This window comes from Kwoniella mangroviensis (assembly GCF_000507465.2).
Source record: "Kwoniella mangroviensis CBS 8507 chromosome 1 map unlocalized Ctg02, whole genome shotgun sequence".
Lineage (NCBI taxonomy): Eukaryota > Fungi > Basidiomycota > Tremellomycetes > Tremellales > Cryptococcaceae > Kwoniella > Kwoniella mangrovensis.
Window position 1 is genome coordinate 1,201,508 of NW_027062534.1, and position 13,238 is coordinate 1,214,745.

The 13,238-nt window shown below is 44.3% G+C and overlaps 6 protein-coding genes across 6 annotated transcripts; 4 read left to right on the forward strand and 2 right to left on the reverse strand.

Annotated features, from left to right (window-relative positions):
• Positions 1-51: 51 nt before the first annotated feature.
• I203_105558 (uncharacterized protein) lies at positions 52-1,243 on the reverse strand (the record flags this gene model as incomplete). The annotated part of the gene is made up of 5 exons (XM_019144715.2): positions 52-258; positions 315-408; positions 509-958; positions 1,042-1,105; positions 1,183-1,243. The coding sequence occupies 5 exons, from the start codon at positions 1,241-1,243 to the stop codon at positions 52-54; spliced, it is 876 nt and encodes a 291-aa protein (XP_019006050.2).
• A 482-nt stretch (positions 1,244-1,725) lies between these two features.
• Positions 1,726-4,049, forward strand: I203_105559 (uncharacterized protein; the record flags this gene model as incomplete). The annotated part of the gene is made up of 8 exons (XM_019144716.1): positions 1,726-1,926; positions 1,999-2,100; positions 2,164-2,703; positions 2,794-2,938; positions 3,034-3,160; positions 3,225-3,442; positions 3,512-3,878; positions 3,956-4,049. 8 exons carry the CDS (start codon positions 1,726-1,728, stop codon positions 4,047-4,049), a joined length of 1,794 nt encoding a protein of 597 aa, XP_019006051.1.
• A 1,455-nt stretch (positions 4,050-5,504) lies between these two features.
• Positions 5,505-7,022, forward strand: I203_105560 (uncharacterized protein; the record flags this gene model as incomplete). Its single annotated transcript, XM_019144717.1, has 4 exons — positions 5,505-5,666; positions 5,759-6,549; positions 6,636-6,842; positions 6,929-7,022. The coding sequence occupies 4 exons, from the start codon at positions 5,505-5,507 to the stop codon at positions 7,020-7,022; spliced, it is 1,254 nt and encodes a 417-aa protein (XP_019006052.1).
• A 306-nt stretch (positions 7,023-7,328) lies between these two features.
• Positions 7,329-7,946, reverse strand: I203_105561 (uncharacterized protein; the record flags this gene model as incomplete). Its single annotated transcript, XM_019144718.2, has 3 exons — positions 7,329-7,395; positions 7,545-7,643; positions 7,732-7,946. The coding sequence occupies 3 exons, from the start codon at positions 7,944-7,946 to the stop codon at positions 7,329-7,331; spliced, it is 381 nt and encodes a 126-aa protein (XP_019006053.2).
• A 713-nt stretch (positions 7,947-8,659) lies between these two features.
• I203_105562 (uncharacterized protein) lies at positions 8,660-9,809 on the forward strand (the record flags this gene model as incomplete). The annotated part of the gene is made up of 3 exons (XM_019144719.1): positions 8,660-8,932; positions 9,012-9,566; positions 9,684-9,809. The coding sequence occupies 3 exons, from the start codon at positions 8,660-8,662 to the stop codon at positions 9,807-9,809; spliced, it is 954 nt and encodes a 317-aa protein (XP_019006054.1).
• A 1,209-nt stretch (positions 9,810-11,018) lies between these two features.
• On the forward strand, positions 11,019-12,008 carry I203_105563 (uncharacterized protein; the record flags this gene model as incomplete). Its single annotated transcript, XM_019144720.1, has 4 exons — positions 11,019-11,411; positions 11,478-11,613; positions 11,690-11,785; positions 11,851-12,008. The coding sequence occupies 4 exons, from the start codon at positions 11,019-11,021 to the stop codon at positions 12,006-12,008; spliced, it is 783 nt and encodes a 260-aa protein (XP_019006055.1).
• Between the last annotated feature and the right edge of the window lie 1,230 nt (positions 12,009-13,238).

A 13,238-nucleotide genomic window follows, 5' to 3' on the forward strand; every position in this document is an offset into this window, starting at 1 on the left:
ATGTATATACATATCACACATCACGGTCGTAGAACGAATATGGCATCATAGTTATTGTACAGGTCCAGGCCTATGTTTACCTTTCTTAGCAGCTTGTTCACCTGGTGCATGTTGACCTGCATCCTTTCCTGCATCTGGTTCGGCCACTCGACAAGGTTCAGGAATCGGATCTTGATCTGTGAGAGGCGGGTTGAGGACATATCCTATCTTATGGTATTTCTCGTGATTCATGAAGAAAGATCTCCAATGTTGTAATGACTATAATACAGCAAGTCAGAATTTTACACTATATTGGAGTATAACTCATAACTCACCGCTTGTTCAGCCTCGTTCAATCCCCTTGTATCGTGAGTAAGATGAGTCTCGAAACATCCCGTCGTAAATGCTCTTGAAGCGTCTCTTCCGGCCCTACGACAACAGCGACATCATAAGCATTACCATCGGAATACCATCCTTCACCCCATACATGGAGGCGATGGGGTAAAGGGAGTGCAAGTCAAATACTCACATCATGTTGTAACTGCCCCCTTTCCCATATATCCTCCTATTCGCGCTAACATCGAATACCACACCGTCTATCGCCAGATAAACCGGTCGATCATCCCTTGACCCATCATACAAGACCAGCTCCTGGGGAGTGAACGTCCTAAGTTGAATCTTGTATGGATTCAGGGGAAATTCGTTCCAGTAGTTCCTCAGGGGTGGAAGGAAGTAGGGAGATAAACCGAAAGTGTATGACTTGGTGAGAAAATGGGATAATAATGGTAAGAAGAGGATGATAGGTAATATGCTTCGGAATGTCGACTTTGATTGATTGTTGCGAGTCCCTCGTTCATCCTGCTCCTTCTTTTCCTGGCGGCTACGCTGCGCTTTGAGCTTCGATTCGTGTTCCAACCTACGGCGCTGTGAGGCTAGGATGGCTCGGTTGGCGGGTTTGTCTGTCACGACGTTGCCATACCTGTACATTGTCATGTAGCCAAGTTAGCTGGATGTGAATACGAATATCGGCAGGAGAGCAGAAGTAGATGTCGATAGACTCACGCATCTTTCGTCTTATCGTATATCTCTTCTTTGGGCGCTTCACCAGGTCTTGATCTCTGACGGACTGACAAATTCGAAATGAAAGGTTCAAGGTTCACTCAACATCACTCAACGTGTTCCCCATGGTTCGAGGTGACTCACTACCTGGATAGTACTCGTCTGGATGATTGGTATACACATCTGTATGCTCGGAGGTGCTCATCTTGATATGTGGTAATGCAGAAGGTATGTTATGCATACTCGTAGAAAAGGAAATCAAACAAATCGTTTTGTCCAATCGTTCAAATCAGCTGAGAGGTATTACGTTGACTTGCCTCCACTCTCACTCATAGCATGCATAGTACGAAGATAGGCGAAATACGCGTACCACTCATTGACCACTAATTGACCACTGGACTGCTGCATATAAGTTGATCTCATATGCAGCCACCGTCGTCTGTCTTTGTCGTTCAACACTCATTCTACACTTAAAAGAAAGTAGGTAGGATACTGATATTGTACAAGTGGGTGACTATCTTTCAAAGTCGGAGACGATCATACCTCAACGACGCTCGGACAACATTTCACGAGACCGATTAAATTTCGACGACCATCAATCATCCAAATCATACTCAACGGGTCGACATCCATTCCATCGTTGACTCCATCCAAGCGAACGCTCTGCACCACAAGATCAGATAGTCTATGATGGACTTTGAAATCGACAATCTCACCGTCATCCTGCTCTTCCTCCTAGCGACACTAGCAATCTACCATCGATTCTTCTCTACTCCCCAACCACTCGTTCATCCTCTCCTTCTAGGAAAACAGAGCGAGGTATCATCGGTGAGGAAGAGCGGCGAGACTGGGATTTATAGATCGTGGGCTACAGGTCAAGGTGCACCTGTACGTTTTTCTACAAAGAATATTGGTTTGAGGTGACTTGTTACGATGCTGATATTGAGATAATCGGTATAGTTGACGGTAAGACCTGCAAATTCAGTTAAAGTCGTTTCAGACGTTGTGAATGGACCTAAGATTACGGATCGGACAAAACAAAGATGGATACTTGATGTGCCTGTAAGATCAGCTACTGATCTTTCATTAGACTGAGACAAGCTGATTTTCAATTTGCTTTTGCAGATTACAGATGAAGGGCTATCAGAAATCATACGATTAATCCCTATCGGTCTATCACTACTCTTTCCCGACTTACCCCTCCTGTCATCAATCATCAGCTTACTGCCTCCTTCACCTTCTACCTCACTTCCACTGTTATTACTTTCCATCGCATCTACAAAGGACAGGCCATTGGTGATCCTCCCTACACCAAAACTACTCAGCTCGTCTTTGAAATCTACTGCCCATCCTGCAGGTGGTATAGTGGTAACCTACGTTAGTCTCTTGGAAGATGTTATCGAAGAGATATATGAATGTCGAGGATCTTCCTCGGTCGGTATACTCCTTGTAGGAGATCCACAAAAGAAGAGCGAAAAAGTCGTTGGTCAAGCTAAATCGAAAGGGATCAATGTGAAGTATTGGGAAGAAATATGGGAGGTTGCTGAATCTCCTGAAGCTCAGACTCAAGTCGACGATACAACTGAGAATGCGTACTCGGATGTTCATAGTTATTATTACTCTGAACAAGGTGATGAAAACGTAATTACGAAGGTTACTCATATAGTGAGTAAGACTTAGGTTTTCCTACCTACTCTGTTGTCTCCAGCTCGGCAAAAGGACAGAAAAGCTGATTGAGCTTGTTTGTATTGTTAGAATGTCACTGCTGGAATAGCATCTCTGCTTTCGCTTTTCCCAGCGGACAAAAGACCCTCTGCAGCACTGCATGATACAGTCGCAAGTGCTGTCCCGTTGACTACTCCGCTGGGGATGACTATTGCTCTTGCAAGTGTATGGACTGGTGAGCGATAGACTACTACCTTATGATCATGATCAATCACGAGCTCCGCGACCCACCTTGAATTAACACGGCTAACTTTGCTGTTCTGGTGACAGGTGCAAGCTTCAGATTGATAGGAAACCACGAACCCACCTGGAACCCGGAGGAAGTGGATCATGCGTCCGAATTGGAGGTATTGGCAGATAACGAGAAAGGTCTACCTAAACCGACCATTTTGTTCATGTGAGAAAATCCTGGTAGCTCTTGGCTTGACACAGTAGATGCTCATCTCGAGGTAAATATACAGCTCACCCAAGCATCATCACGCACTTCTCAATCGACTCCAATACACATTCACTTCCCACCCTTTCGCTACTCTCGCTGCGAGACATAAAGGTCATTCAATCAGAGCGGGACATATAGACAGGGATAGTCTGTGGGATAGGGTATTGTGGTCGGGTATGAGGGAGAATGTCTTAGGTGGTATAGCAGGTCAGAGATTAAGGGGTGTTATCTTAGTTGGAGGTGAGTGCTTTCGTGCGACATAAACAGCTTCGTGCTCAATCACCATTCCTGATGATTTTATTCATGTAGATGCTCCACCACCTGATGCATTGGGTGCATCTCACCTACTACTCTCTCTACCTTTGACCCGACTTCACCCCTCGCCGTACTCTACCGGACCAGTATTCGTCACTCATTTCTACGACTTGCAATCTCCCGGTGTGGGACACATATTGAAGGAAGTTGATATGTGGGAGAATAAGACGTCCACGGGTGAAAAGGAGATCGTACACTCCGGACCACCAGCATCGAATGTTGAAGTTGTATTGAAGGGAGATAGAGTGGATGAAGGACATAAGGAGGAAGGAGGGAACGAACCGATCAAGGGTAGGATCTGGATTAGAGGACCAAGTGTTTTGGACAGGGTTGATAGGGGACAAAGAGGTGAAAATGATGGGTAAGTGTCCTCAGTCCATCAATTCAGAGTGTGGTACCTGAGATTAGTCGCTAATGTCTTGTGTAATGATCTTTTAGGTGGGTGGATATTGGCGAATATGCTAAAGTCCAGACGAATGGGACGTTTATAGTGGATCATTCGGGTTTAAAAGCAGCACCAAAGAAGCAATGAGAAGCGAAAGGGAAATCCAAGTAATATCAATCAGTCGATACTGAAGCAATCATCGTAGTTCTTATATGTCCTGATGAACTTCATTCATGTCGCCATACACGGAAGTGATCTCTAGTGTCTCAAGTACAGGGAATGAGTCATGACTTCGTTTCGAGTATACTGATAGCTCTGGACCATCTATGTGATCCTTCAGAATATTCTAGCCTGTATTCCTCTTCTGACGCCTGAACTTGGAAAAGACAATTCATAAAGAAGCAGAGATGCACACACACACACACAACGTCAGGGTACGTTTTCCATTCATCGCTCTCTTATCTTTCCCCCTCCTTCATCTACTCTTGAAGTGGTGATGATTCATATCACCCCGTTTTCTTTTGATCTCCGTGAACATGATTAATTCAGGGATGAAATGCCATCAAGATCAAACAAGTCCATCAGAAAACAAAATTTGTATTGACCACACGCAGATTATATATATCTTGACCGTATCAGCAGATCTTCATTCCTCTCCCTCTGTTTCTCTTTCGCAACAAATCTTTCAATCGACCCAATAACTCGTTACCACTATATTCGAATACGCTCGATACCCGGTCAAATTCGAATCTACCTACAGTGAGTACTTGTCCTCCTGCAAATCCCATCACTAGCTCACTCTTATCCCAGGAATGTCTCCCTTCCGATCCTCCGTTAACCCCGAACACCTCGTGTCGTATGTCTATCCAACCCTCCCTATTCTCCTCATCCAATGCAACGCTGACATGATGTCTGCATCCCCAGAACACCCAACTCCGTCATTCTTCTAGATCCAGCCATCTGAAATGATGAAACGCCAAAACTGGAAAAAAAATCAAGGCGAGATGATGGAGCGGTCTAACATGCTGTCTTAAGGAGAAGATTTCCCTTAAAGCTAATCATCCTCGGCAGTCCTTCGGGGCCTGGGTTCGAATCCCAGTCTCGTCATACGTTTTTGCTAGTTGCGCGTAGCGAAGCTGTCAACGACGCTTTCGCTTTTTGGGTCAATGCAGAGAAAGGACACAGAAGTTGGAGGGAGGGACTTCGTCTGGAGACTGGAAGTGAGTGTGACTGTGTCTCTGTGGATCTATCGACAAGAGAAGATTGGAAAAGATTTGGAAGGTGTGTTTGATGGATGCGATGTGGGATGCGGCGCAAGATTTTTTTGGTTTCTGAGATTTGATAACTTAGCCGTCGGTATCTTTTGAGTTGAACTTACCGGTTCAATTCACGTTTACGTGTTTTGAGATCTAGCGTTCTGATTCTCTGGCATTCTCGTACATTACAGTGAACCCACTCGGATCGTCGACCTCATACTGTATCAATCCTATACGAGACACTCGGACGCCGACGAGCAAGACGCACCGAAGACGCAGAAAACATTGATCATCGTTGGGGAAAGCGGTGTAGGATTCTGCTGAGATTACAGAGTCGTTGATCATCATGCCGGTTCACTCGCTCGCTTCTGCTTTCGGCAACATTTCGATTTCCCAACTCATGTTCGGAGCTTTCATCTTCGCTTTAGTGATATCCGTGAAAGCTTGGGCGGGAGGTAGGAAATGTACGTGGGAGAGAGACTGGAAAGGGAAGATGATCTTGGTTGTTGTGAGTGATAGTCGCCTTTTTCCTCTTGGCCAAATTGATGCTCATACTGATCCAGCGCTCCATTTCTTTCACAATATGATCATTCATCATAGGCACCACCCACACCAACTATCCTTACACTGATCGACACCCTGCTACATCTCCCTTCCCCACCTCAGATCCTATACTTACCACCTCTTCCATCCCCTTTACCCGAATCACTATTGACCATCCTTCACACGATCCGTCTTTCAGCTACGTCCTCCAACCCAGCCGCTCAACTTCACTGCGAACCCCTCCCTCCGACTCCAGAGACAATCACAGCCTTCATGCGTCAGTGGGGATCGGCACCTGTCCAGATGGTAGGCGAAGGTGGAAGGCGGATCGATTCGATTATCCTTGGGAAAGGATGGGAGGTGACACCTTCGTCATTCGTTAAACCTAAAGATGGAGAATGGGGTAATGATGAATTCAAATTCCATTTTTTGACTTCACTCTTACCTACTTTACTTCGTTCGCCTGCCGAGAGGGATATAAGGGTGGTTCAATTGATATCTCCCACTTGGTCTGCTGCCTTACCTAGTTTAATGGATATCACTGTGGAAGATACACAAAGTAAGAAGAAGAGGGGAATTAGGAAAGACGATTTGGTAAACTCGACTGGACGAAGGAACCTCAATTCATTGTTGTTGTTCAAGCACTTCCAGTTGATTTTAGATACGTTAGAAGCTGCTCAGAGAGGAAAGATAAAACCGATCCCCAATCCTGATAAACCAGAGGAGAATCTGAAAGTGAGAGATAAAGATGTGAGAAGTAATGTCAAGGCTGTTAGTGTGATTATGCCGTGGGCGAGGGATGAGGTCTTGAAAGGTAGTTTGGTGAGCTCGTGGTTGAGTAGAATATCGTGAGTTGACCATGTGATCAATCTAGCTCAAGCATCCACGGAGCTGATGACTTATGTGTTTCTTCATTCTTGGGTTTTCATTATAGATGGATCCTTTTCTATCCTCTAATTCTACTCATCACACCCTCACCGATATCATCAGTCCAATCGATCCTATTCGCCCTCTCTGCTCCTGTCAGACAAGGCGAGATAGATGATACTCCGAAAGTTGCAGATCAAGGTAAAGAAGTAGTAGACCAACGCAGGAGTGGAATTGCTGGTGGTGACGTGGTCAGAGACTGTGCTGTTGTTGAGTAAGCTTATACTCGTTTCTCAATTATCTCACACAGTATGCTGTCGTTGGAATCAGCTCGATGCTGATTCCATCGTTGGGTCTTAGTCTACCGCCAGTTCTTTCTGATCCCGCTCTTGCTAAGGCATTATACGACGAATTGGAGAAAGAAGTAGAGAAGGGAGTGAAGAGGTCGAAATAACAACAAAAGCAGAATCCGACCGAAGTAGACCAGAAACAGAAAGTGGGAAAAGCAGAATAACCGACTAGTATATGAACAGATGCTAAACTTATACCTTGCACGTTCTGATATACCTATATATACATGCATGATATTCTATATATATATATACCTATATATACATGCATGATATTCTATATATATATATATATATTCGTTGAATCGTCAAAATCCTTTTGGGTGAATGCAATTATTCGGTATCCATCGTGAAGCCTTTTTCATCTGATCCATAAGTGTCTACAGTATTATTTTCCTCTTTGTCTCTTCCTATCCCAAGAAGTTGAAAGCGAAAAGATGTAGGATGACTGATGCTGCGCAAAAATCTGCAAATGCTCTTTGGAGTATAAAGTAGTAGCACCATCAGCGAAAGTATCTCTATAAATCTGCGTCATGGAAGGACGATGATTCCTACATGTAGGTCATTCATAGGAAGAAAGAGAGAATGTACGAAGGATATTTGTATTTGAGTACATTTCAACTCACCTCTCTTGAGAAACCTCTTTAAATTCCCCATCTCGGCCTGGAGCCACCTGTGCTCTTAGTCCAGCTAATAATACAAACTGACCTACTGTCGATCCGAAGCTAATGGATCAGGGGATATCAATCAGTATATCTGATCTTTTCTTCTCGTGAGGACTGTCAGAGCAGTACAGTAACGACCTTCACTCACCCTCCGGCAAAAGCGTAAAAGGGATAACTGGTGATCAACACCCTATATGCGAACTGCAATACCCCACTTATGAAGATAAATAGCAGGAACGAGTCGATAAGCTTCACTCGGGCTGGTATGGTCGTTTGATAGTTGTCCAAGAGCGTTTGGAAAGATGACTGTAACGCTGCGGAAGACTGTGCTGGAGATTGGGTCTGAGGTTGTTTGGTCGGCATGGTGATTGTGTTCCGTTCGCAATGGACTGGGTAGATTGATCGAGTAAATAGCTTGGGTGCTGGTGTCCTGTCCTCTGTTATGTATTTGGTGCAGGTCTGATCTAGCCAAGCATGAAAGATGATATGTATATGTGACTGCCAGCTTCACGTCTGGTTGATGTTCATGCTAGAGATGTCTATGACACAGGATGAGCAAGGACACGTGGAGGTTTATAGACAGTATTCTATATATATGAGCGTACCAATTAGTGACATATGATCACATGGATATGCTCGGTGATAAACTTGAAAACCGAGGATAGGAAGGGGATAGGAGTTTGATTACGTTGATAGTCCGGCAAAACTGATCATCCCTTCGGCTCGCGATACCAAATGTCAAGTCAAATGCACATATTGCGAGTACAGATGCAGAGCCGAACATACGGATATGCGTCAATATCACCGTGTCGCTTCGAAACCCGAAGCAAACCCACACTCCATCCTAGAACAAACCAATGGGATATGATGCAAGCTCGTCGGCGGATGAATCTAATGATAGGACAATTACGTCTACGTTTAGAGTCTAGGTCGGTCATGAACACCTGGTTGAAAGGTATATAAAGTCGACAGGCTGTGCATGTCAAGGGTATTCTCCTTCCAACATCACATCCATACGACAACCGCAATAACAAGTTCTTATCCGCACATATAATTGATAACCACTTCCCATCGACATGCTTCCTAGTCAACCATTAAACCACGGTAGATATTGGTGGGGATCACCTCTCGACTATTCTAGATTCGCCTGGGCTGCACCACCTCCCCCTCCGGCGGCTGCCGAAGCTGCTGTTGGTGCCGCTGAAGGAGCTGCTGTTCATCTGGCTTCTGGCGCTGCTGGCGGTATACCTCCCCGAGGACCTTGGGGAGGATATCATCATCATTATTACGATGGATATGGTAGATATGGTAGAAGATGGGGAAGAAGACCTGGAGGGAGGTTAATCTTCGTAAGTCATCACATCTCCCCTCCGCTTCCCATCAATTTACCACCCTTGAGGTGAGACTGTTGTTGATGTATGATTATAGTTACTGTTAGGTATCGGTGGTACTGCCTGGTATTTTAAAGCCAAAGAACATGGAAGGGAGTACGAAAGACGAATGATCGAATCCTCTTCCTCTTCCAACAACACTTTACCTTCAGGTTCGCCTGGTCAACATGAATGGGGAAGAGGTCATTGCCGATGGAATCAACGATATCAATCACCTCCATCACCTTCTGCACCAGTAGATCACGAAACTCCGATTTATACCAACGCTGGTTCACCTCAAATCCAGCCTCAAGCTACTGCAGATGACAGTAAAATGGCGTGGGGATGGAAATCATGGAAAGAACGTAAACAAGCTAGAGAAGAAGCTTGGAAAGCTGCCCGGGAAACATATTTTCAACAATTACAATCAACTCCATCACTACCACCATCATCAGTTTTGTCACAGGAAGAAATTAAAGCCCAAAATCCAGAAATGTCATCGTCCTCTAATAACTACAAAGGAGAGATGAACAACTTGAGAGAGGTTGTGGAGAGATTATGGGAGGAAAAGAGAGGTGATGCTAAGGTTGTACAGGATAATGCTAATGAAAAGGTGAGTTGAACCTGTCCCCTGTGACCCATCTACCCAACATCATCTGAAAATCTACTATGTGAATGGGTGGTCGTAGGATAATAAGCTGACGTGTTTTGTCTTTTGTTGGTATGGTAGGCAAAGGAATACGCTCGAGAGAAATTGGATAAACTAAGTGCTGCGCTGGGTACTCTCAGGGAATCGTTGAAGAAGGATTCGGACACGAAGGGTAGAGAGTCTGAATCGGAGAAGAAATGGGTTTGATGTTAGCCCTGTATCGCTCGCTAGAGTAGTATGCTCATTACAAGGAATCCATCTTCCTCCGATAATTTTGACAGATTTCTTCCGTCTTTCGTGTTGTCTGTCGTAATTGATGAGATGTAAATATGTTGTTAGAAAGAAAGCAATATAAAGATTGTATCGTATCGCCGTAGCACGTACGTACATACCGACACTGCACTAATTATTCCAAGAGCGTAACAGGATGGACTGGATGTGGCATTACAGTGTGAGGTGTTTGGACCGATCGCTTTTGGCCGAGCCGACTGCAATACATCACATTATACAATTGTACAGTATTCAAATTGATGACAGAGTGATGTCGTACTTCTCGTGTGCTGAGAGATGCTGTGCATAGTGTCGATCGACGATGCACAAGTAGTGTTTAACGATACCATTGATTCGACTAGGAAGAAAAAGAAGGTTCAACTGGAATTGAATGGGAATCCGGCCAGGTCCCATTGCGAACATGGGAATTTCAGGGCAATATTCTGATCTGTGAAGCGGGGTCGGATCATTCCATTCCAAAATAACCACTTCTACATGCCAATCAACATACCAACCTTATTCCACCATAACACTTTAGACTGCAATGCATTGGATTTCGATGCATGCTGACATCATCTGAGACCTCGTACAGCATCTAGCCTTGCCTCTCATGGGATTAGATAGGCGCTATCACACTGTTCAACGTTTCCGTCCGTTTCGGATCTTGACACTGTGGCAAGAGGAGTACGTTTCTTCAACTATATTTCCATAAATTCACAAATCCTTAGGTACCTATACGATCACTTGGCACTGCGGTGAGATCCGGAGAATCACCGACAGGGCTAGGAACCATGAGTCATAAGATGAACATTATTTCCAGAAAAAAATTGTATGGCGATACACTACGGTCAACTCATTATTTACCTATCAGAGCGAGTCGTCATTCCTGTCTCCTCTGTACGACGCCGATGAACTATATTTCCATAAAATACTACTTGGTCTGATTCCATCGTACCAGTCTTGACTCTGAGTGAGCAGTAAGATGAGATGTAAGATATATAAAGGTGACTTGGGATGCATTGAGCGGCAAATGATTCTCTTCCTTTCAACATTCTCCAATCGCTTTAAAAGTGCTAAATTTATAAAGTAAACAACGTATTTTATAGTCATTTATCATACTATAGTATACTATCAGCATCAGCCAAGATGACCCCTACTAGATATATCGCTACGATCTACTCTCGACCTACTGCTGCTCCCACTGAGGGTTTACTTCTCACCTCCAATAATACCACTATGGTCCGAACTCGAAATAAAGATTTACTCCACCGAATTCCTGTTCAATTTACTCCATTCCCCCTTGGATTGGTCTCCCCAGTCGAAATGCAATATAACTCATTCGACATTACCCAAGTATGCGGAATGGCCCATTCCCTCTCTCGTGGGTACCTCCAACCCCCAAAATATGGTGGGTTTTATCCTCGACCTGAACCATTCTCACAATGGGGTAATACCGCGATTTTCTGTGGTGGTATCAATACCAAGATCCATCATGGGATTCTCAAGAGGGTCTTCGGTGTGGTTGGAGAAATAGATTGGGTAAGTAAAGTCTAGTCTTCATACACAGTAGAATGTTTAGCTGATTAAGTGATCTGATTTGTGTAGATCCAAACCCTCCATGATGGGTCGTCCGCCATGATAAAGTTTCGTTATCCTCTTGATGCCGAGAGAGCTCTATGGAGTTTACAAGGGTTGGTCGTAGATAGAAGGGAATTAAGGTTGAACTACGGTAACCCCAAGAGTAAGTCAAGTGAAAATCATTGTAGAGAAAGAGATTCGAACTCATCGGGATTTTCTTGTTATTTATTGTATAATAGTTCGGCATGTACCTGCCACACCTCCACCTTCACCTGCCTCAGTCATCTATGCGTATCGATATGGTAACGATGGCGAGGAGATGATCGATTCCAATGGTAAGTCAACCCATCTCTGGAACAGTCTGAACAGAGTCTGACTGTGTTTGTGGGATGTTTGACAGGTGATAGTACCGACAGAGAAACCGAAGGATCTACCAGTGGCGGAGGATCACCCTATCGATACCTGGCTGAACTTTCACCGGAGTTCGATGAGGTAGTATCTGCCAAGTGGATCTCTCGAGAATGTCCATTTGGTGCTATCGAGCAACCATCTCTTTGATACTTCGGGAAGTGATCAAGAAGGAATTTGATGGAAGGACATTCTGAAATGATAACGAAGTTGAGAAACATAAACAAAAAAACAAAAACAGAAACAAAATTCAAAACCCAACAAGTATATAAAAAAAAAAAAACGTTTTCGTATCTCACGGACATTCCAGTCACCTGCTTAGCAAAACATCTTTCCTTCATGCTTCTCTTATATACTATTCTGCTATCTGAGATAATAATGAAATACTATGACTATATGACATGCATGAATGGTTTTTTTCTTCTCTCAGATAACTTGAGCATGCGATGATGTGATCGAGTGCCACATTTTGCCACTGCGGGGATGAAACCGCATTTGCAGTGTTGTTGCGCCGTGCCTAAATACCAGACATAGACAAAACGAAAACCCCCCCTCCCCTTCTCTCACAACCACAATCTCTCATTATCACCACTGTCAACATCGATATACCATCAGCTCATCACCGCAGCATCACACCCCCACAGCATCACCCACAGAGATTCAGAATGAGCTCTCTACGATAGATCGACTGAAGGATCCAACAGTCAACAAAAACGAAAGGATCTTGCACTTTTCCGGCTGATCCCTTCCTTTCACTCATCCATCACTCACTCACTCTTCAGAACCACACAACCACAACAAGAGTGAATAAAATTGCCTAGGAGGTATATACTCACCATATATAAAAGGCAATTCGATCCTCCTCCTTTCATGTTTTTCACCTGTTCCCACTGCAACTAATCATCCTATCAAGCTCAAATCCACCAAATCGTGAGTTGAATCATATCAATGTTATCATCCTACCCCAACCCCTACCAGCGGACCGTGCCGATTCCCGTTACTCCGTTACATATACATCAACATTGTCACTACCACTTGTCTCTCTACCTCATATTTCTACTCTCATCACCGTTATAACCTCTTTCGGACATCGTATATCGACGGTAGAAAAACCTTCCTTTGATGAGCCCATGCTGACCCTTTCTCGCTCTTCCTCTCATTACCAACACTGCTCTCGATCCTCTTTTGTACGACGACACTCACCCAATTACTTCTTCACCTTCACCCTCTACTGCCTACGTCTCGATCACACCTCTGATACTATATAATCCTATCGTCACCGAAGTCGGTCAGTGCTAGATCATCAGGCCTTAGAACTGGATACTACGGAGTCACCTGGTGAGTACGATCATGCCTTGAAATTAGCCTGGGAACGAGGTA